This window comes from Labrus mixtus, chromosome 5, assembly GCF_963584025.1.
Source record: "Labrus mixtus chromosome 5, fLabMix1.1, whole genome shotgun sequence".
Lineage (NCBI taxonomy): Eukaryota > Metazoa > Chordata > Actinopteri > Labriformes > Labridae > Labrus > Labrus mixtus.
Genome location: NC_083616.1, coordinates 30196687 through 30219482, shown reverse-complemented (window position 1 = coordinate 30219482; position 22796 = coordinate 30196687). Strand labels below are relative to the sequence as shown.

The 22796-nt window shown below is 43.2% G+C and overlaps 2 protein-coding genes across 2 annotated transcripts in view; one reads left to right on the top strand and one right to left on the bottom strand.

Annotated features, from left to right (window-relative positions):
- Positions 1-8273: 8273 nt before the first annotated feature.
- On the top strand, positions 8274-10018 carry LOC132974704 (hydroxycarboxylic acid receptor 2-like). The gene has a single exon (XM_061038947.1). The coding sequence runs from the start codon at positions 8370-8372 to the stop codon at positions 9390-9392; it is 1023 nt and encodes a 340-aa protein (XP_060894930.1). The 5' UTR covers positions 8274-8369; the 3' UTR covers positions 9393-10018.
- A 3839-nt stretch (positions 10019-13857) lies between these two features.
- Positions 13858-22796, bottom strand: part of kntc1 (kinetochore associated 1) — a 28399-nt gene continuing 19460 nt past the window's right edge. Inside the window, exons 45-62 of the mRNA XM_061038946.1 lie at positions 22276-22334; positions 21979-22195; positions 21825-21898; positions 21516-21726; positions 21046-21158; positions 20559-20614; positions 20352-20430; positions 19783-19907; positions 19529-19664; positions 18858-18953; positions 18710-18766; positions 18321-18375; positions 17305-17368; positions 16403-16532; positions 16217-16306; positions 14900-15054; positions 14227-14329; positions 13858-14054 (exon numbers count right to left, since the gene is read on the bottom strand). Of these exons, the coding sequence (XP_060894929.1) occupies positions 14019-14054; positions 14227-14329; positions 14900-15054; positions 16217-16306; positions 16403-16532; positions 17305-17368; positions 18321-18375; positions 18710-18766; positions 18858-18953; positions 19529-19664; positions 19783-19907; positions 20352-20430; positions 20559-20614; positions 21046-21158; positions 21516-21726; positions 21825-21898; positions 21979-22195; positions 22276-22334 (1856 nt within the window). The 3' untranslated portion in view covers positions 13858-14018. The remainder of the gene's footprint in view (positions 14055-14226; positions 14330-14899; positions 15055-16216; positions 16307-16402; positions 16533-17304; positions 17369-18320; positions 18376-18709; positions 18767-18857; positions 18954-19528; positions 19665-19782; positions 19908-20351; positions 20431-20558; positions 20615-21045; positions 21159-21515; positions 21727-21824; positions 21899-21978; positions 22196-22275; positions 22335-22796) is intronic.

The window sequence follows — 22796 nt, the reverse complement described above, 5'->3', positions numbered from 1 at the left end:
CTTTACCTCAGACTGAAACTCAACCAAACCCCTAACCCTTACAGAGGGAGATGGTGAAACGTGTCAGTGCTCATCACCTGCTGCTGCAGTGTGGAGACGTGTGTTCATACACATCACACATGACAGATTATCAGCTTTAAGCGTCTTTATATCACAGCTGAGAGGTGATCAGTGTTTCTTTAACGCCTCACAGTTTTAAACTTGTGCGTCATTTTTCACTTTTTTTTATTATTGAAGCACTGAGTCTTACTTTGGTCTGTTTTCCAGAGCTGTCTTTATATTTGCATGTATACCAGCAGTAGTAGAAGTGACTATGATAATGAAGTTAGAGTTGTGATCAGAGTCGTTTTCAGACTGAGCTCGCAGGCCGACCCCCGTCATGCTGAATCTGTGTGTCAGACGTTCACATCACAGACACTCTTCATCCTTTAAATATCCTCTAAGTGTTCAAGCTGTAACTATAATTCTCATATAAACGTCATGCTGTTCAGTCTCAGGTCGTCTCATTATCAGCGTGTTTTAACATCCCACCAGCAGGGGGCAGAGCCTGAAGAGAGAGTATCAGAGAGCAGTGATGGGGTTTCTCTCTCAGTCCCAAGTATCAATAAACCTGCACCACCCGAGGTCAAAGCACAAACTACATCCCCCTCTAACATCATCGTTCCCTCTTTGTAGAGGTTTTTTTTTTTTAAATTATGATGATTGACACATCAGCTGTTCTTGTTTCAGAACAGGACGGATGCTGCTGCTCGCTGTGGCTGCTCGCTGTGCCTGCTCACAGCGGCGTCCAGGTCGAGTACTCGTGGCTGTGCCTGTCTTAGGTCGTCCCCAGGTTCAGCAGGGGGGATCTAACCCGTCATAGGCTATCCAGTCTGCCATACTCGCCAGTACTTACAGGATTCTGGATTCTGCCCAAGTGTCTGACTTTCTCTCTTCAGGCTCATGAACTGGTTTACGACCAGTTTCTAAATTTTCTCTGTCTACTGCCACACACTCATTATCAGCGTGTTTAAACATCCCACCAGCAGGGGGCAGCAGAGCCTGAAGAGAGAATATCAGAGAGCAGTGATGGGGTTTCTCTCTCAGTCCTAAAGTATCAATAAACCTGCACCACCCGAGGTCAGAGCACAAACTACATCCCCCTCTAACATCATCGTTCCCTCTTTGTAGAGGTTTTTTTTTTGATTATTGACACATCAGCTGTTCTTGTTTCAGAACACGCCGGATGCTGCTGCTCGCTGTGCCTGCTCACAGCGGCGTCCAGGTCGAGTTCTCGTGGCTGTGCCTGTCTTAGGTCGTCCCCAGCTTCAGCAGGGGGGATCTTACCCGTCATAGGCTATCCAGTCTGCCATACTCGCCTCTTTCTCAGGTGTGATATTCATCACATAGCACCAGCAGTGCAGCTTTAGGGAGAGTCTGAACCAGCCCGACCTGATGGGTGCAGGATCGATACTTACAGGACTCTGGATTCTGCCCCAGTGCCTCACTTTCTCTCTCCAGGCTCCTGAACTGGTTTACTGGTTTCTAAATGTTCCCTGTCTCACACACACTTTAAGGCGTCTTGTGTTCTCATAGGACTCTATGAGTGATTTAAGCGATACCCTGTGTGCTGGATTCAGACCTGGACTGTAACGAGGATGAAGAACTGAAATGCAAACATGAGACCCCCTCACAGATTCCCCCGCGGGGCGCCGACTGCTCCGTTCAGCCCTCATTTAACTCCATCATCTGTGAAATAGTTCCTACGACAACAGACTGCTGCACCGTTCACCGCCGCCTGTCTGAACACTCACAGGTCTGTCAGCCGACAGCAGCTGTGGTGTCAGCAGGTCGTTTCAGGTGTTTAGATCTCGTGGACTTTTATTTACACACTGAAATAATAAAACGTGTTCTGGATCAAACGTTCACCATCAGAGCTCACGTTTCACTTCCCCTGAACTCAGTCAGGGGTCAAGGTTTGGACTGAGGTCACTTTAGGTCTGAGGTGAAGGCAGGCTAAGTCAAGACCCGGGTAGTTAAGACCGGGATTAGTTAAGACCTGGTTAGTTAAGACCTGGTTTTTCTTTTTCTACTTTTCTATTTTTTTGTCTGTTTTTCTATTTTTCTATTTTTCTATTTTTTTGTCTGTTTTTCTATTTTTCTATTTTTTGTTTTTCTATTCTTTTCTTATTTTCTTTCTAAGATGCTTTTTCCCATTTTCTTTTCTTCATGAAACTTTAAACTGAATCATGTGAACTTTCGGATCAATCAGTTTTTTTTGTAATAGGTGGTTGGTGACTCTCTCTCTCTCTCTCTCTCTCTCTCTCTCTCTCTCTCTCTCTCTCTAAACCAGCTTGAGGGTCTTTAGCACGTTAGCCGGCTGCACGCGGACCGATCTTCTCCTCAGTCTGATGTAGATCCTCCATATTATTCTAATCCAGCCTCCATCATCTCTCACCTCCTCCTCCTCGTTGTCTCTCCTCTCTTGACTCGCTCCGTTCCTCCGCCACTCTCTCCTCTTTGCGTCCCTCTCCAGTAACTCCCTCTTCTGTATTTCTTTCTCCTCCTTTTTAACTCGCTTTTTCTCCTCCTTCTCCAGTCTCTCTCTCTCCTCCTTCTCCTGTCTCTCTCTCTCCTCCTTCTCCTGTCTCTCTTTCTCCTCCTTCTCCTGTCTCTCTCTCTCCTCCTTCTCTCTTTTCACTCGTTCTTTCTCCTCCTTCTCCTGTCTCTCTCTCTCCTCCTTCTCCCTTTTCACTCGTTCTTTCACGCGGGTCGATCTTCTCCTCAATCTGATATAGATCCTCCATATTATTCTAATCCAGCCTCCATTCTCCTGCATGCAGCGCTCTTTCTCCTCCTTCTCCTGTCTCTCTCGCTCCTCCTTCTCTCTTTTCACTCGTTCTTTCTCCTCCTCCTTCTCCTGTCTCTCTCTCTCCTCCTTCTCTCTTTTAACTCGTTCTTTCTCCTCCTTCTCTTGTCTCTCTCTCTCCTCCTTCTCCCTTTTAACTCGTTCTTTCTCCTCCTTCTTTTGCTCAGGAGTTTCTTTGGGCTCACTGCTGAGTCTCTCCCTGTCCTTACTCCTCCTAAGATATTTATCTACGAGGAGATGGACATTTATTCTCCTCTCTACCTCTCTCTCGTCCTCCTCTGTCTCTGAAAGGCTGATGGTGTCTCCAGAGCAGGAGGGTCTCTCACTCCCTCTTGCCTGGTCCTTCCTGAATGGGACGATGGTGTTGGTGTCTCCAGAGCAGGAGGGTCTCTCACTCCCTCTTGCCTGGTCCTTCCAGGATGGGACGATGGTGTTGGCGTCTCCAGGGCAGGAGGGTCTCTCACTCCCTCTTGCCTGGTCCTTCCTGAATGGGACGATGGTGTTGGTGTCTCCAGAGCAGGAGGGTCTCTCACTCCCTCTTGCCTGGTCCTTCCAGGATGGGACGATGGTGTTGGTGTCTCCAGGGCAGGAGGGTCTCTCACTCCCTCTTGCCTGGTCCTTCCAGGATGGGACGATGGTGTTGGCGTCTCCAGGGCAGGAGGGTCTCTCACTCCCTCTTGCCTGGTCCTTCCTGAATGGGACGATGGTGTTGGTGTCTCCAGAGCAGGAGGGTCTCTCACTCCCTCTTGCCTGGTCCTTCCTGAATGGGACGATGGTGTTGGTGTCTCCAGGGCAGGAGGGTCTCTCACTCCCTCTTGCCTGGTCCTTCCTGAATGGGACGATGATGGTGATATCTCCGCAGGACAAAGGGCTCTCACTCCTTTGTCCTTTGGGCTTCTTGATGGTGGCAGAAGGCTTTACTCGACGAGACGGAGGGCAGTCACCCCTCCGCTCGGAGTCTTCACCGATCATGAAAGGGTGGATGTTGTACCCAAACGGAGGTCTCTCACTCCTCCGTTTGGTTCCTTTCATGATGGTGGGCGGCTCGATGTCTCCTGGAGAGGAAGGTCTCTCACCCCTTCCTCTGGACTTCTTCCAGGGCCTGGAAGAGTCCAGATCTCCAGGAGACAGAGCGTGGACCGTGGTCTTGCATCCAAATAAAGACAGGAACATACTTTCTAAAGGCTTGCCGATGTCGATAAACTGCAGGCACAGAAAAACAAACACAAACACACGATGGTCATTTCTCAGAGAATCAGAGAGTTTTGAACACAGACTTTCACTGACTTTACTTTTGAACTCTTGAAAAACATTCTGGTTGTAATTGATTGATTGTAGTTATTTACGTGTCACGAGTGCCCAACCCTCACGGGTTCATAAGACCCAGACGTTCAGCTGCAGCAGTTCAACATTTCACAACATTACAAAGTGTCACCCTTTGGTCTTGGTCTTGACCCGGTCTCGATCCCTAAATATCTTGGTCTTGTCTCGGTCTGATCCTGCATTGGTCTTGGTCTTGGTCTTGGTCTTGTCTCGGTCTTGATCCCTAAATGTCTTGGTCTTGTCCTGGTCTAGTCCTGACTTGCTCTTGGTCTCGACTTGGTCTCGATCCCTAAATGTCTTGTTCTTGTCCTGGTCTAGTCCTGACTTGGTCTTGGTCTTGTCTCAGTCTTGATCCCTAAATGTCTTGTTCTTGTCCTGGTCTAGTCCTGACTTGGTCTTGGTCTTGTCTCGGTCTCGATCCCTAAATGTCTTGGTCTTGTCCTGGTCTAGTCCTGACTTGGTCTTGGTCTTGGTCTTGTCTCGATCTCCATCCCTAAATGTCTTGGTCTTGTCCTGGTCTAGTCCTGACTTGGTCTTGGTCTCGATCCCTAAATGTCTTGGTCTTGTCTCGGTCTGGTCCTGCATTGGTCTTGACTTGGTCTTGTCCAGGTCTAGTCCTGCCTTGGTCTTGGTCTTGGTCTTGTCTCGGTCTCGATCCCTAAATGTCTTGGTCTTGTCCTGGTCTAGTCCTGCCTTGGTCTTGGTCTCGACTTGGTCTCAATCCCTAAATGTCTTGGTCTTGTCTCGGTCTGGTCCTGCATTGGTCTTGACTTGGTCTTGTCCAGGTCTAGTCCTGCCTTGGTCTTGGTCTTGGTCTTGGTCTCGACTTGGTCTCCATCCCTAAATGTCTTGGTCTTGTCTCGGTCTAGTCCTGACTTGGTCTTGGTCTTGGTCTTGTCTCGGTCTTGATCCCTAAATGTCTTGGTCTTGTCCTGGTCTAGTCCTGACTTGGTCTTGGTCTTGGTCTCGACTTGGTCTCGATCCCTAAATGTCTTGTTCTTGTCCTGGTCTAGTCCTGACTTGGTCTTGGTCTTGTCTCAGTCTTGATCCCTAAATGTCTTGTTCTTGTCCTGGTCTAGTCCTGACTTGTTCTTGGTCTTGTCTCGGTCTCGATCCCTAAATGTCTTGGTCTTGTCCTGGTCTAGTCCTGACTTGGTCTTGGTCTCGACTTGGTCTCGATCCCTAAATGTCTTGTTCTTGTCCTGGTCTAGTCCTGACTTGGTCTTGGTCTTGTCTCAGTCTTGATCCCTAAATGTCTTGTTCTTGTCCTGGTCTAGTCCTGATTTGTTCTTGGTCTTGTCTCGGTCTCGATCCCTAAATGTCTTGGTCTTGTCCTGGTCTAGTCCTGACTTGGTCTTGGTCTCGACTTGGTCTCGATCCCTAAATGTCTTGGTCTTGTCTCGGTCTCGGATTACTCTGGTCTCTGGTATGTCTTGGTCTCGGTTAGTTTGGTCTTGACTACAACACGACATGAATCTCTGTATCACGATGAAATCTCTGTTTCCAACAGTTCGTTTTAAAGAAACTTTTTAAGGAACGAGATGAGAAAACGTATTTCTTCTGATCAGCTGATTTCACACACGACGAAAAATCAACAAACTTCAGTAAATACGAAGTTCAGACAACAAACAACGAACATTTGACAGATTTGAAGCTGCTCACACTAAACTAAGATCACTTCACATCTTACAGTCGAGATATTTAGAATTTAACGGATGAAAAAAGTAATTTATCTGAAAGATCAACATTCAGGGAGATTAAAAGTCTTACTTCATCATTACACAGTTTGAGTGAACAGAAAAAGGTGGATTAAAAAGTTTTTCTTTCAGCAGGAGAAAAGGTGACTTACCTCTTCAAGGGTTAGCAGGGGACTGAGCAGGTGGAACTTCAGTGTGCTGAATGTTTTGTTGAGGCCTTATGAGCTCACAGACAACAGACGAGCATTCTACTGGTTCCGATTCTACGCTCAGCTCCTTGTTTATGTTTGAATCTAAACACTCGGTGACTTTAACATGGAGTCCAAACGTTTAGAGCCAGTGAACACGTTTCATGTACAAACCTCCACAAACTCTGTAACATCAGTCAGAGGAGGAGGAAGTGAGCAGATTAACATTTACTACAATAAAAGGCAGAAAAACACACAAAATTCAGATTCAGGTCAATTCATCAAAAAGCTGTTTTTACAGCATAAATTAATGTTTACAGCCTGGATCAAAAAAACAAATAAGTCTGTTCAGTTATTATCCTGTCTCTCACACGCCCCTGAGACCGGGGGCGAGGGAGATCTCTGGTGCGAGATTTCTCCTGAAGCACCCTGTCTCATGTACATTGGAAAGAAGTACAAGCAACCTAACTAGGACTCAAAAGCCAACGTGTAAAAGTGTGTTTTGAGGCGGGACTTATAAGATTCCACAGAGGGGGCAGACTTGACCGAGGGAGGAAGGCTGTTCCACAAGCGAGGGGCCTTGACCGCAAAGGCTCAGTCACCTCGAAGTTTATAGCGAGAGTGAGGTACAGCTAGGAAATCACAAAGTACTTGGTCCACGAGTCTCTGGAAAGTTGGTAGAGCGCCGTGCAACCCAAATGGCATTACTGTGAACTGGAAAGGGCCCCATGGTGTCCTGAAGGCTTTCCTAGCCTTTCAAGCAGTTCATCAATTCTTGGTGTTGGATAGGAATCAAATTAAGAAATGTATTTCAGGTACCTGAAATCAATGCAGATCCTTTTGCTTCCATCCTTCTTTGGTACGAGCATCATTAGGTTACACCACTCGATGATCCCCAGGTACAGCATCAGATCAACCTCCCTCCTCAGTGAGGCCAACAGGCCCTCAGGGATCCTGTAACTTAATCTTCTCACAGAAACAGGATTCTCCTGGAAAACTTCTGAATTACAGATAGATCTAAGCTGAAGCCTTTGGCCGTCTGTGACCACTCCGTGCCGTGCTCAGGCACGGTACACTTCCTTGGCCATGGCACGCTTCGGAGAGGTTTGCTTCGGCACAGTACAGTTCATGCACGAGCACAAGCACGTGGGTAAACACCGTTGACAGACTTTATTATAGAGAAATCCAGAGTTTTCTGGCTGTATCTGATTAACATTAATCAAAATAAAACCATGAAGTAGCTGTCATGTTCTCAGATGTGCGGACGCGGACTCTACCGCACGTCACTTTTATTTTTAAAATGTATTTATGGCTGTATCTGATTAAAATGACTCAAAATAAGTCAGTTATGTGTAGTACCCTACTGGAGCATGAGTGCCCTGGTTTTGATACCTGGTATGTAGTTGTTTCTTTAGGATTTGGAGCGGCCCTTGCCATTTAGCCAACAGTTTGTTGTCATCACTAAGTAGGAGCACCAGCACTTTTTGTCCTGGGTGGAAGGATCTCTGCCTGGCTGACTTGTTGTACCAGGACTTCTGTTACTGCTGGGCATCCGCCATGTGCGATTGGGCCAGCTCACCCATTTTCTCCAGCCGCTCTCTCATCTGGATGACATAGAATACAACGTTAACAGATCCCACCCTCCCCTTGCCCCCCTCCGAGATCTCTCTCAACAGTGTGTTAGTGGTTTTTACATGGAAATATACGAGTTGATGTCGTGAGACAAAATTGGCCACAGAAACCTTTTTATTTTTTTTTTCACCTGAGTATCTGGCTCTGTGGTAAATTAAACCATTGTGATGTCCTGTTGCTTTTTGCAGCTACAGCGCTATCGGGGGGGGAAGAGAGAAGCATAGTTTCTCAGAAGAGCTAATAATAATGATCCTAAGATGAACAAGAAGTACAGTTTAATAAATATGCAGCAGTAAGAGTGACAATTCTGCAAAACAGGTTCTGTCTTTCTCGATATGAGGATGCTGTTTCTGCAAAAAGGTGTGGAAACTCCCACATAAGAGCTCCTCACTCTGATGATCACAGATTTAATACAAGTGGGTTGCTTTTGAAAGTGAGTGTGAGTGTTTTTTATATGAACTTATGCTGTCCATAAACAACAAGCTGCTCTGCATAGTTTACCACACCTAGCACAAAGACACGAGAAAAGCAGAAAAGCAGAACCAGCCAGACCTCAAGGAAATGTGAAAAAACCACTAACACTTTTTTTTTTAATCAGATGGTTTCCCTTGTATAGAGAAGATAGCGCACTCAACAAGGGGATTCTTTTTCGGCAGCCAGAGAGGCAACATCTCTGACAACATGCAATGCAACTTCAACGGGACTCTGCTGATCAGTGTGCTCCCTCCACTGCTGGCGACAGAGTTTGTTTTTGGAGCAGTAGGAAATGGCTTGGCTCTCTGGATCTTCTGCTTCCACCTCAAGCCGTGGAAAAGCAGCACAGTGTTGCTCTTCAACCTGGCAGTGGCTGATTTTCTCCTCAGCATGGCTCTGCCTTTCAGGGCCAGCTACTACAGCTCTGGGATAAAGTGGAGGTTTGGCGGCGCTTTTTGCAACATCTGCCTCTTCTTGCTGGCGATGAACCGCAGCGGCAGCACCGTCTTCTTGATGGTGATCGCATTGGACAGATACATGCGCGTGGTGCATCCCCATCACCGCATCAACTCTCTGAGAATCTCTAAAGCTTGGTGCGGAGCTCTGGCACTGTGGCTGATCACCATCTGCATGACCACTCATGTTTTCACCTTAAAGCACGTCAACACGACCTACTGCGAGAGCTTCATGATCAACACTGAACCCGGCCACAACCTGACCTGGCATAAGTTTGAGTTCATCTTCTCCTTCTATTTGCCTCTGCTTGTGATTCTCTACTGCACGATCCACATCGTCGTCGTCCTGAGAGGGAGGCACCTGGCCAAGGATGCAAAGATTAAGAGGGTTCTGTGCTTCCTCACGGTGGTGGCAGCGCTCTTCATCGTTTGTTTCCTCCCGAGCAACATCATGCAGCTGCTGATTTGGATCAAGACCAAGAAAGCACACAGCACCCTGCAGGAATCTGAAGTCTGCCCGGCCCTGGAAGACCTGACCACAGCTTTTTACATCAGCATCAGCCTGACTTATCTCAACAGCGCATTGGATCCTTTGGTCTACTACTTCTCCAGCTCTGCCGTTAAGAGCAGCTGCAGGAAAGCTCTTCATCTGCCCCAAGCAGACACGACAGAGAGTACGGAGAGGAAAACTCGAGAGACAGGCTCCCAGTCACTCAGTCAGCTGGCTCACAGGGAGAGTATTGAGGGGATCATTGAGATGGAAGCAGTAAGATGAAAGTTCATTTTAATTTAAATGTTTTTTTTTATGTAAGCTCTGCAGCTAAAAAAAAAAGACAACATTTTACTTCTTTCGTACAGCAGATGTCACCTAAATGTTTGCGCCACATAATTAATTTTCCTTTGCAAAACATATGCAGGCAGCTTTACTTGTCATTCTTTGTATAACCTCTGCACTTTAAGTATTGTTGGGTAATAAGACACTTTATCATTTGTGAAGTGGAGATATTATTGCAGGAAGTCAGAAGCAAACAAGCTGCTTTATTCAGCAGTATGGAGAATGGTAACACAGGAACACACAAAAAAAAAAATCACATTAACTTTGGGCTTTGGGGACGTCAGGGGGCTCCGTATTTCTTTGTAATATTGTCAGAAAAAAATAAAAGATGTAGTAATTTGTCAGGAAAAGGCATGTCTGATAGAGGGATTTAGTGCATGTTTATGTGTCGATGTGTATGGTGAGGGGTGGAGGGGCTTGAAAGATTTTCATCTACGATGGAGAGGACTGAAAAAGTTACTACAAGCGGGATATCTCTTTAGTTGGAGAGTGTAAATAAAAATGCATTCAAATCTATTTTGCTATTAATTGTTGAAATATCTGAGACTGTTAATAAAAAAATAAAAAGACAACTCAACTATTTTGTTTTATGGGAAATAAACCTTTTTTTTTTTTTATCTCACACATCGTGCAACCTACCTGGCATTTCAAGGGTTAAAGTTCTAAAAATGATCTTTATGAACAGGACTGAAGCTTGTGAAAAGATCTGGTTCAGTTACAGTGGGAAATAAATATATGTGATAAAGTTTTGTGGCTGCATGGTGGTGCTGTTGCCTCACAGCTGGGCGGTTCCTGGTTCGAATCCCTGTTGGACAGGAGTTCTCTGAGGAGTTTGCATGTTCTCCCCGGGTATGCGTGAGTCATCTCAAGGTACCCCGTCCAAATTCATGCTCCTTAGGTTAATTGGTGACTAAATCGCCCGTAGGTGAGAATGTGTCTGGTTGTCTGTCTCTATATGTCAGCCCTGTGATTGACAGGCGACCAGCCCAGGGTCTACCCCGCCTCTCGCCTGATCAGCTGGGATCGGCTCCTGCACCACATGACCTGACCGCGAAAAGGGAATAAACTATTGGCATTTTTTGGGTGTGGACTTTAATGCATGCTGACATTTTCAGAGGAACTTCTTGTTTCTGAAGCATACGAGTAAAAAAAAAAAAAAAACATGTTCACCTTTATTTAAAAGGGCTCTAAAAGTGTATTTTTAGAACTCCATACACAAACTGTCCTCAGACCCTGGAAAACTGTTTGAAGATAAAATACTATGCAAGAAGCTATGGTGGGGGGTCCGCAACAGTGGAACCAGAACTCTCCTGGTATCTTTTTTAGCTCCAAACTGTTTTCCAGGGACCCATCTTCTCCTTTGAATAAAGTGTGTATTTAATTCAGAAAATATAGCATAGAATTGTTTCACTTCTCCAACTTTCAAATTTCACTACCAAATCTACATTCATTTGTGTATTTATAAATAATGAGTTTCATATTTAAATACTTTTTCCCCTTTTTTTATTAACTCTGAACACAAAAGGAAGTGAAACACGCCTCAGTGATTCTTTAGAAATATGTTGCAATAATGATGAAAAGCTACACTGCCTTCTGCTGCAAGGAGGCAAAACATGTATTCAATCTTTTTACAGTGACAACAGTAAAGTCAGACTATTTCCAATAATGCAACTGTGTGAAATAATTCAGGTGAATTTGAACAGGAAGACCTCACATCTTTATATTTGACTGATCAGCAGATTTCCGTTCAGAGCTTCCTCACAGAAACATCATCTGAGTACTTTTATGATTGATAACGTCACTAAAGTTGTCAAAATGTACAATACTTTAATGCTTTTTCAGCACCATGTGTTTTGAACTGATACCATCTCTTATTTATGTGATCGATAGTAGACCGGCCTGGCCAATAAGATCGGTAACGGCTTTTTTTTTAACCACAGATATGTGGCAATATTACCAGATTTATTCACCAGTAAAAACTATTTAATTTGAGTTTCATTGTAATCACACTAGCGGCTCTTTTTCACCAACAGAGGGCGCTATACAGATTACAACAAGCACCATCACTCTCCAGTGTGTCAAGTGATGATGCACATAGGCGCAGTTACTTTCCAGTTGAGTGACCGACTTGTCTTCATTATGTTTTTTCCACAAGTGTTTCATAACTGCATTTGAGGGATCATCAAAAAAAAAAAAAAATGTGTATAACTATCTACCGCTACAGATTGAAGATAGATCCAAGAAAGATATCGGCCGATATGAAAGGTATCAAATCTTCTCTTCCTGATATCGATATAAGCCCCAAAAATCCCAAATCTGTCCGGCCCTAAGCGATGATATTGAAAAGTACCAAAACTTTAAAAAAAAAAACTACATCTACTTCATTAGACAGGTGTGTTGGAGAGGAATCAAACATTTCAGGTAAACTCCTCCACTCCAAGCAATTTTTGATCATTGAAAACAAGAAATGAAATAATATTGGAGCCTAAGAATTCTGTTTGCTGCAATGGAATCGATACAGGTACACAACAGGAGAGAGTGGGGGACGACATGCAGCAAAGGGCCGTTATCGGATTCTAACCCACAGCGACAAAGACTATAGCCTCTGCACATGAGGCGCACAACATAACCTCTAGGCTATCAGTGCGCCCTAGATCAACTTAGACTATAAATCTACATGAAATGTCACAACTAGACAATATGAGAAGTCAGATCTCTCCCTCTGTTCACCTGAATGAAGGTGGGTAACTAAGAGAGACCACAGTGTGCGGTGTGCCTCAGGGTTTAAGCTTCTGACGGCACTTCAAGAGTAACGTTTGCTGTTACACATTAAAAAGACGCATGTTGCAGGGTATCTTAGTCAGCTCAAGGTCACACTTTGAAGTTGCAATTAAAAGAACTCCTTAACAAATTGGGACTTGGATTGGGAACTGGAGGGTTGCTGGTTCAAGTCCTGGTGTGGACCAAAATATGAAAGTTGGTCTGGTAGCTGGAGAGGTGCCAGATCACCTCCTGAGTACTGCTGAGGTGCCCATGAGCAAAGCACCCCCCCCAAGAGCTCTGGTGCTCTCTCTCATCTCTCCGTTAATGCATGACCACAGCTCCGGTGTGTGCATGTGTGTGAAGCATGTCTCAATAACAGAGGGTAAAACAGAATTTCCATTCGGGATTAAAAAAGTAAATAAAAATAATAAGTGTGCTCGATGAAAGTCTCATGTTGTGAAGTTACAATATTGTTGCAAAACCATACTGTACTCTATTCTGCCAAGGTGGAAACTAAAGATACACTTCGCAGAGAAAATCAAAGAAACCGATTTAATCTTAAAGGCTTTATATGTGATGTTTTGATCCAGCAGATGTCGCCCTTGAGCACCAGCATGAAACCAAAACAACTCGCGCTGCATTGTTGTGTTAGCATGCTAATGCTAGCGATCTTTATTATGCTCGTATCGTCACCCTGCATGTAAATTTACCTGAAATGAGCGTGATCTAGAAACACAGTTAAGCAGTGAGTACAGTATGTTATTCTTCTTTTCTCTAGTCCCTCAATTAAACAACTGTTACGTTCCCCAAGATGGCTAGGGGATGAGGGGAGTAACAGTAAATTAAAACCCAGGGAACAGAAATAGGAACTAAATATAAGCAAAGTTTAAAATGATTTATTAACAAACTAAATCAAAATGTGCAACACAAAACAAACTTCTTCTAAGAAACAAAAACAGAAGCCAATTCAAAACTAACACTCACGATATGAACAATAAGGCCTTAAACGCAACACAAAGCTTCCACAGAAGGCTCACACTAAATTTCTAGTCAAAGACACACTCTGTCCAACGGCCCACTGGCAACTGGTAGCCTCCTCTCTCCTGCTCTTTAGAGTTTGCCCCTGATTAGTAATTAGCCACAGGTGATGCTGTGCACTCTGAGGCTGAGGAGCAACACACACAGGAGAGAGAGAACAAACACACAAAACTACAGCACGTAACAACAACTTTTATACACGAGGGGAGGAGTCAGCCGGCCGTCCGGGCGATGTAAACAAAGTGAAGATAGGACTCTGAAAACTCTGAAAACATCACAGACAGTGGGACTCGGGTGTTACACCCATTGTAGACAGTCATGACTCACAGAGTTATTTTCAGAGGATATACTTGATTTATATTATATTTAAGTGTGAAAAATCACATATAAAGACTTTAAGTTTTTGAAGGAACGAGGACATTTGTACAAGCTTCAGTTTATTGATGTGCGTTTACAAACTTCTTTTCAAATATACGTTTGACATTTTATGACACGTTTGTTATCCTGTCTTCTTCTTACTTTATCTCACTGCTTCTCTACTTCATGTGAGTCGTCAAACACAACACACACACGTATTGTATGAACAAGTCAGGAGGTAACATAATAAAATATAAATGTGAGTTTTATTCCCCAAAATAATTCCTTTATACAATGAATAAAGAACAACATCTGATTAAATATGACAAGAAGAGGAGAAAGGTAAATGGAGAGGTGCAAATGTTGTGTCCCAAACAGAAACAGAAGAATAAAGCTGCAGGAAGAAGTTCATCCTGAAACTCCATTTTGCATGTTGAGAAACTCCTGAAAAAAAAGAAGAAGAATTTAAAGTCTGTTACGAGTTAAGAAGATGAAAAAAAACAAAACATTTATGTATTTGAATGTCATAAAGCCACCGGTTTATTCATCATATTATTCTCCCTATCCTGCATTGTGTCTCAGATTAAACCAGCTGAATGACGTCAGCTTCAGTTACCTTCAGGCCGCTCAGCGAGGGGGCGCCGTTTGTCGTCGGTTTCCCTCTTTGATGCTCTCCGTGTTTCATGAAGGCTCGAGCGAGCGAGTTTGCGTCATCCTGACTGAGAAACATTTGAACATGTTTGATCTTTGTTACATTCAGTATGAAGGATTCAGACGTCAGATCGTGCACCCGTATACGGAGTGTAAAGATGGACCACTCAAAAGTACGGTGGCTGGGAAGTGAAATCCAAAATTACACAGTGCGACACTTTTTACATGTTGGGAAACATTTTTTACATTTGAAAAAACAAAATGACAAAAAGCGAAAACACTTTCACCGAGGACAAAACAAATGTATATTTTAGAAAACAAATTTACAAGAGGCAGGAAACTTGGCGGAAAATGGAACGTACCAAATGCCAGAAGTGACAGGGTGGTGTTTATCGCCTCATTTGACACCTACCCTGCAGCTGAAGGCATTAAAAATAACTACAGAGAAATAAACCCATCTTCTATGTGATTTTCTCGATCATAGAGATAAAAGATAAAAACTCCTCACAGGGGCTTTCATTTAAATCAAGCATTAATATGTTATTTACTCTAATTTACAATCTCACTGGAGAACAAACCACAGATAAGAAAACTCCGGTGAACGTCAGAATATTCATGAAAACTGCTCAAGAATTTACCAGTTCTGGCTGATAAGGAGGTCCACCAAGTCCTTCACCTGGTTCTGCTGTCCCCGCGATACGATGAGCTGCTTCAGATGCTCAAAGTGTTTGGTCTTCAACAGTTTCTGCTGCTCTCCGTTTCGGATGATGAAGGTCAGCACGGTTTCCCTGACCTGAGGACACATTAAAAAGGTATTCATGTCAAACAAAGAAACACGTTTTAAAAGAACGTGTCCCTCTGGTGCTTTTCAGCGTGGGGACCCAACTTAGAAACCGTTGAAGAGGTCGGAGACACTCAGAGGTATTTAATAAAAAAAGCCTTTAATTCATCAGCGCAATGATTTATAAAAACATGCCAACATGTTGGTGCCCTGATGAAGGATATCACTCACACCTTTAAACCCAATCACAGTTAAGATCTTCACACCTTTAGTCCTGCAGAAGTGAACCTGATAAACAGGAAACGATGTTGGAGGAGATATATTTCTACAACATCAACATCAGTGGTGTGCATGAACTGCAGAACAGAGTCCCTGAGTCATTTATCCACGGGTACATTAAAGTACATCTGATCTTATCAATGGCGGAAATGAAATGACTCCACGGGTCCAACACAAAACATCAAGTGACACATTCAACAGATCAGCCTGTAAGGCTCTCATGCACCAACCCGCCAACACATACGCTAACGTTCCAGTTTAAGTGTAAGAACCATGATTCAAAGTCTATTTATGCATTAGTACTTACTTCAGGAGTTATAGAGCTAGCCATAGCACTTAGCAGGAAGTGACTGATTAGCCCCAAAAAATAAATTCAATCTTGGAAGTTATGGATCTATTTAAAATCTCAGAAGATAAGAATCTTGATTTTTCTACATAAAACATTCACCCCACTCCCTGGCGGATAAGGGGGGGGGGGTGTCTCAGCAAACAGGAAATGACATAAAAGGGATGCTGCAGAAGTCACAGTGTAATGTGGACACTATATCAAAGAATGGGACGAAGCAACAGAGTCTGATGCTCTGATGACAGTTTCTTTATGTCACACTTGTCATGCACTGGTTGCATGATATAAGCGTCATCGCCCCCACACTCCCCCTTCGACATTTCTTGCTGAGTTCACACATCAGCTGAGCTCTTGCAGAGATCTTACTGTACGAGGGGGCTGGCAGGACAAGTCCGGATACAGTCATGGGGGGAAAAAAAAATGTGTTCACACGTGCAGCTCAGCCTGGACATTGAGACATTTCAGGAGTGCATGTGTTAGAGGGGTTTGTGTGTAAACCCTTATTTTACTCTGAAATCCTAGTCAATCCTAGACTAGATGTCGTCTGACCTGTGAGGGGATTCCTGCCAAGTCTCCCGTGTTCATTAGCTCCTCCTCCTGCTCCAGGACAGCCACGGGGTCACACACTGACAGAAAGCCCTGGAAACAACAAAGAGACACTGTGAGGGTCACAATAATGTCATCAGAATTAGGGTCTAAACCTTCCTGTTTCTTTTCTGTCATTTTGATACTCACCTTGATCTGCTGCGCCTTTTTATCAGCACACGGGATGAGCAGCAGAGTTCCCAGGGCGAAGGCTGGAAGATTGAACTGTGCAAAACGATTTGCAATTCCTATCAGGTCCAGATTTAACAGGAAAGGGCACCTTGGGAAGAAGGCGAGGCAAGCTTAACTTTGTTTGTACCCGTAGGTAGATTTGATATACAGTGAGTGAGTCGACCTCCTTTTACATACAAAGAGGAGGACGGGACAAAACATGATGAAGTCACTACAGTGCTCAATACTAGATCAAAAAGCGCTCCATCAAGATAAAGGAAAGACAAGATAAAAATGTGCAGTGACCAATAAATAATCTAAAGCATTGAAGCTGTTTTATGTGGGTGGTATAAATCTATGCTTGTATTTTTAAGTTTTACAGGATGATACTTTAAACCTACGTCCAGACGAGGGGAGCTGAAATTCAACATTTAAATGTCGGGAGTCGTATATCCTCTGTTACTGTCTGCTGTGTTATAAGAACGACGAACGGCAAATCATGAAGAGAATATTATTTATATTTCATGTCATTGATGCTTTTTCTTTGTTATTTCAGTGTAAACATTCATCAGATCAAACCTGAGTGCATGGCACAGATTTAAGCACAATTATTGAAATGGTTTCCGGTCTCTTTGTGATGTCATATGTTACTTTTTGTTTTTAATTTGTGCCATGATTTCTCTTTAAGGAGTTAGTGGTTCTCGACTGTGCTAGTCTCAGGACACACCCCCTGATCTAAAGGACTTGCAGGAGCCCTTCATTAGGAAAAAAAAGATTGCAAAAATGTTGCACTGTCATTTGATCAATATGATCCATTTTGATTGTTTTCCCAGCGTTCAGAGCAGTTGGCTGTAAATGGTTGAGATGGGAGAAAAACGTACTTGAGCAGAAGAACAAAGGTCCTGTACAGCGTGGCTTGTTGTTCCGGACTCAGAGGAACAGAAGCTGTGGACAAGAGGACAGCACAGACAGTGAGTGCAGACGTTTATTTAAAACCTTTAATACAGGTGGATATTTATCTCCATGTGCTATAAGCCTAAATTAAACTCGTGCAAAAGGGTTCCAGTATTTAATTTAACTTTTTGGATTTCATTCAGTGCAAAGAAACAAGCTCCTTCATGCAAACACAAAAAGGACAACACATATTTTTATGTGCATTAACTAAGTCGATTAAATAAGTCCTGAAATAAATTCTTTTTTTTTTATCGTGATTAATCTCATGCTATTATGTCCCTTTAGGCTCTCCGTAGATAGTCCTCCTCAGTGTCTCCCTGTAGTCACAGTGATGTAAAAGAAGGACACTGCTGCATCTTTGAATGTCTCATTTCACTTGAACAAACTCTCAGACAGCTCAGCCGTCGAGTCCAAAGTAAAAATCCACCTCATGACATCAAACAATTCACTTTTTAATCGTTCCTTTTCGCTGTTTTTAGAAAGTTTTTGATCCGTAATGAGTTCCTTTTTACTTCGTTAAGTTAATGTCGTAATCTTCGATTTACCAGAAGGTCCTTCATTTATTATTGTTTGTACTCTCAACAAATCCTAAAAAAAAGCTCTAACAAGTCTTGTTTTTAAATGTGAAACAATGGAATTTCAAATATGCCATTATCTATTGTAATTTTGCGATTAAAAAGTGACATTGACACTTTGACAGCGTTTTTTTCTCATGTCTTTTTAAGGCTGCATCGGTCATCCATTTTTTTTTTTAATTGAATTTAAAGGCAAGACAACAGATAATACATTTTGATCACACATTACTTCCTAGCCTTGATGTATATAAAACTGAAATATCAAAAAGATGAAAAGTAAAAAAATAAATTAAAAAAAAGGACTCTGACAACAGCCTTTCACTGCACAATAAAGATCATGAACATGAATCCATACTGTAATAAAGTACCTGAGACAAAAGGAGCCAGGATCATACTCCTCCACGTCCTGGAGAAACTAGAAATCTGAAGAGGAAACATATAAGAAAACTTTTATTTTTGTAGTGGTTGAGGTGTACAAGAGGTTGATTTTTCTGTGATATTTATGGTCTTGGTCTTGATCCCTAAATGCCTCGGTCTCTGAGCTCTCTGGTCTCGGGTATGTCTTGGTTTCAGTGAGGTCTTGACTAAGACACTAATTTAATCTCTAAACTCTTAAACTCCAATTATACCCTACTCATTAAAATATGACAACTTAATGGTGTTTGTTGAGTTCATCGAGAGTTCTCGATGTGTTCGTATTATGACCATTATTTACATGTTGCGTTGGTGAAAATAAAAATTCTGTCCATCACGTTACCTCCCACAGAGCAGGCACAGCCATTACTGCCTCTAACACCCTCTGAAGGTGGTTGATCTGTGGGGGGGAAATCAGAAGGATGAATCTATAATCATAACACACCTTTGTTTTATTGAAGCACTTCTTGATAAAGTTTCTTTCTCCTCACCAAGTTGAAGCCCAGCAGCTTCTGCAGCAGACTGTTCCACAGCTGAGCGTCGTACACCTGATACTCCAAACACAGGTCTGCAACCAGCCGCACCGCCTGAAATGACAAAGGGGTTTCAGGATCCAGATGTGCAGTTTTTAAACTTTTTTTAAGGTTTATTTTGGGGATTTTAGAGATCTTAGAGATTGTTAGAGAGTGGACAGAGTTGGAAATCAGGGAGAAGGAGAGAGTGGAGAATGACAAAGGAAAGGAGCCACTGGTTGGACTTGAACCAGGGGTTGACACTTGATCGACTATAGCCTCCGTACATGGGCCGCGACCTAACCGCTAGGCCATCTGCACCCCTATAACTCAGTTTTTATTGTCTGTTTGCAGTTTTTTCATGTTTTACACAATGCCTGTGTTTGCAACATGTCCCTCCTGAATCCAAAATACTCCCACCCCCCAAATTATATTAACCACTTAATTGTCACCTACAGCACTGATGCGAGGGTAGTTGATTGATAGGTCGATATCATCCGAGTGTAACAAAACGATGTGAAAGAATGGCCATTATTAAGGCATTATTTGTTTACATGAAATAATTCCTTATTTATTGTCAAGATTTAAAGATTCTAAAGAAGTCTACATTTGTTACAAAGAGTTTCTTATTGGTCTTAGTGAGAAAGTACCTGTGGCTCATGGCTGTGGTTCTTCCACAGCCCTTTGACCAAGCCTTCTTTGGGACTGTTGAGGAAAGACTGCACTGTGTACGGGATGTTTAAGGCCTCCAGTTGAGAAACAAAGATGTAGCACTTCAGGTAATACCTACACGGAAATATGACAAACACAAGCATTAACACATCCTGCACACCAACTTTAGTTAACTGTCAATTAATAAAGGTATTCAACCATTACAGTTAAAACAAATTCCAAGTTGTCTTACTGGATTTTGGTACTTGGGATCTGCAGCTGAGCCTCCAGAGTTGCTGCATCAGCGAGGCGGACAAGACAAAGCAGCGCTCGAGTTCGATGGCAGAAGGTGAGACGAGGCCCAGAGGTGCTGAGGGGCTACAGGAAGTGACAAGAACTGAGATGAGACACTAAAGTACCCACATCCTGTTTACTGCGTGCACGCCCATGCAGCGACCGGCAGTGGGTCTTCAGCATCCTTTACCTCAATCAACTCTACCCAACAAAATTACCTGTCTAGGTACTAAAAATAGAAACCTTAACCTTAAACATCTTGAGCTCTGTATTTAACCTTCCTCCTGGTCGTAATTATTCATTCATTCTGATGCTTACGTTTGTTTATGTTCTTAATATTGTTTGACTTTATTTATTTATTCATTCTTCCTCCTCTTGGCTCTTGCACTTCATGAAAACACGGAGAGAACAATATTGTTCTCTTATCTGTTAAAATGTTTTATAATAAAAAATGATATAAACTTAAACAATGAGGAACTTCCTTTGAAGGCTTGTTCCTATATTGTCTCTCTGCAGTGTGTTACTCACCCAGGTCTCTGCTGATAGGATGGGGCTTAGAAGACGCACAGCATCATTCATAGAGCAGGACTGCAACATGTACACCACCCTAAGGGCGTCAAATACACAAAACATGACATGACATGAAGCAAAACATGTAAAGCTGTAATGCAAAAATATAAAAAGTGTTTTTTTCTCTAATTTAAATACTGCAGGAAGTTACAGTGACGGCTCTACCTCATTAAGTCTGGATCCTCCTCGATGTTGTTGACACATTCATAATTACCGATATCCTTCATAAAAGAAAAAGATGGAACTTGGTAAATTGTCTTGATCTTGTTAGTTCTTTTCTAGTCTTCTGACTACTCAAAGAGCTTTTACACCACAGCTCACACCTACACATTCACACACTGGTGACAGAGGCTGCTGAGTAAAGTGTCCATCAGTTGTAGATAATCCCATTCATACACATTTATAAGCAGCCGACTAAGCCGCTGGAATAACTTGGGGTTAAGTGTCTTTCCAAAGGACACATCGTTTGGACATGTGGCTGCAGGAGCTGGGCATGAAACCCCCGACCTTTCGGGCCAAAGCCAGCCAAAGAGAGTGGTCACAAGATCGACTCTGTTGCATCTTTTATGTTGTGTTTTTGACTGAGATGCACACAAACCATGATCAGCCATGATTAGCGTGTGCACATGAGGGTAAGCTCTGGGGGACAAACCTTGGTCACAGCAGGTCCCGTTTTGCAGATCCACTTTTCTAACATCATGTTTCGGATTTTCAGGAGATCCACGCTGTTGATGGAGGCTATTTCCTTAACGGCTGCATGTGTATCTGCTCAGGTAAAGACAATGCAGGTTTATATATAGAGAACATTTTTAAAGCAACAAGACATTTAAAAGTGTGTCACACAAGACACCAAAAGCATCATGACATAGGGGGAAAAAAGACATTAAAAGAAGACATTTAAAAATCCTTAAAACAAACCATTAACAATCACATTCTAACACGATCAATGATCTAATTCACAGGTTTGAGTGTTGTTCAAGTTACAAAATGTTAGAAGAATATAGGTTTTAGCTCAGATATAAACAATTCGTTGTCTGAAACAGGAAAAAATGTAAAGGAGGAAAGAGGTCCGATACCTTGTGGAACCGCCAAGACAAGTCTGGACAAACTAAATGTGCTCACCTGGGTAAGTTTGACCTCCTGTGTCTCTGTACTGCTGCTCCACACTGCTGTGTTCATACAGGGCCACTATGAGCCGGGCTGGCAGCCCAGTCAGCTTCAGAAGCTCGGGGCTGTTGAGCTGGCTGGTGATTAAGGTGTTCTCAGTTGCCGAGCGCTGGAACTGCAGCTTCAGCTTGGAGAGGAAGGTCTCCCCTCTGGCCCTCGCTGCCTCCTGTTCAGGATTAAAACCGAAACAGTTTAAGAAAGACTAACCAGATTAAGATTTTAGAAGATGTCTCATTTCTTCAGATGAAAATCTGATATACGGACCTCAAGGTTGGGATCTTTCAGCCAGGCATCTCCCAGAGCCAAACAGAACTTGAGCGACTGGGTCTTCTCATAGCCTGGAGAAAGGAGGAAAACATTCAGTATACAGATACAAAAAACACAGTGTAGCTGTGTTGTCTTATCTGTGTGGTCAGACCTGCCGGCAGCTCCTGGGTGATCTTGTGTGCTGTGGCCGCAGCCCACTCCGGGCTCTGGATGCAGTGGATGTACTTCATCATGGTTTTGGCCACCTTGAATGTCTCCTTGTTTTGGCCGTGACCCTGACCCTTCTTCCTCTGCTCTAAGAGTAACGGCTTCATCTTCTTCTCAAACACGTGGTTCGCTGCTGACATGTACAGCTTGTCAAGGCTCACCTGGAACAAGACAGGTCAGGTTTAAATAACCTACATAACAAGTCGAGATGTGCTGCTTCTTCGGATTAGTGTGCTTTTACCTTCATCAGTTTGCTGATCAGAAGAAGTGTAGGGAAGGTCTCCTCGCTGAGCTCAGGAGCTAAACACAGAAAAAAACATTTAACCATTCATGTTTAGTAAAAACATCTTTTTAAAACATTAATGCGAAATAAATTAAATAATTAAATACAGAACAGAATTTTGCATGCTGAGCTTCACAAGGCGAACACAGTGACAAACGTTTGAAGCCTCTTCCGTCAACCATTTCAGTAACTCAGATTCAGGATGGTAAAAGCTTTATTTTTTTTTACTTAAAGAGTAACTAACTCAACGGTAATAAACCGGTAACCAGCTCAAACCGGTTTAATATAATACGGGATCTCAATTAAACGTTGTGTCCCTTTTTAGCGTTCTCACACTTTTCTTTTAAGATTTATTTGTGGGCTTTTCATGACTTAATTTTGGAGACATGACAGCGGATAGAGTCAGAAACTGGGGGGAGAGAGAGAGGGGGGAACGACATGCGGAAAGGCAGCCAGGAGCCGCTCTCGGAGACCCAAGC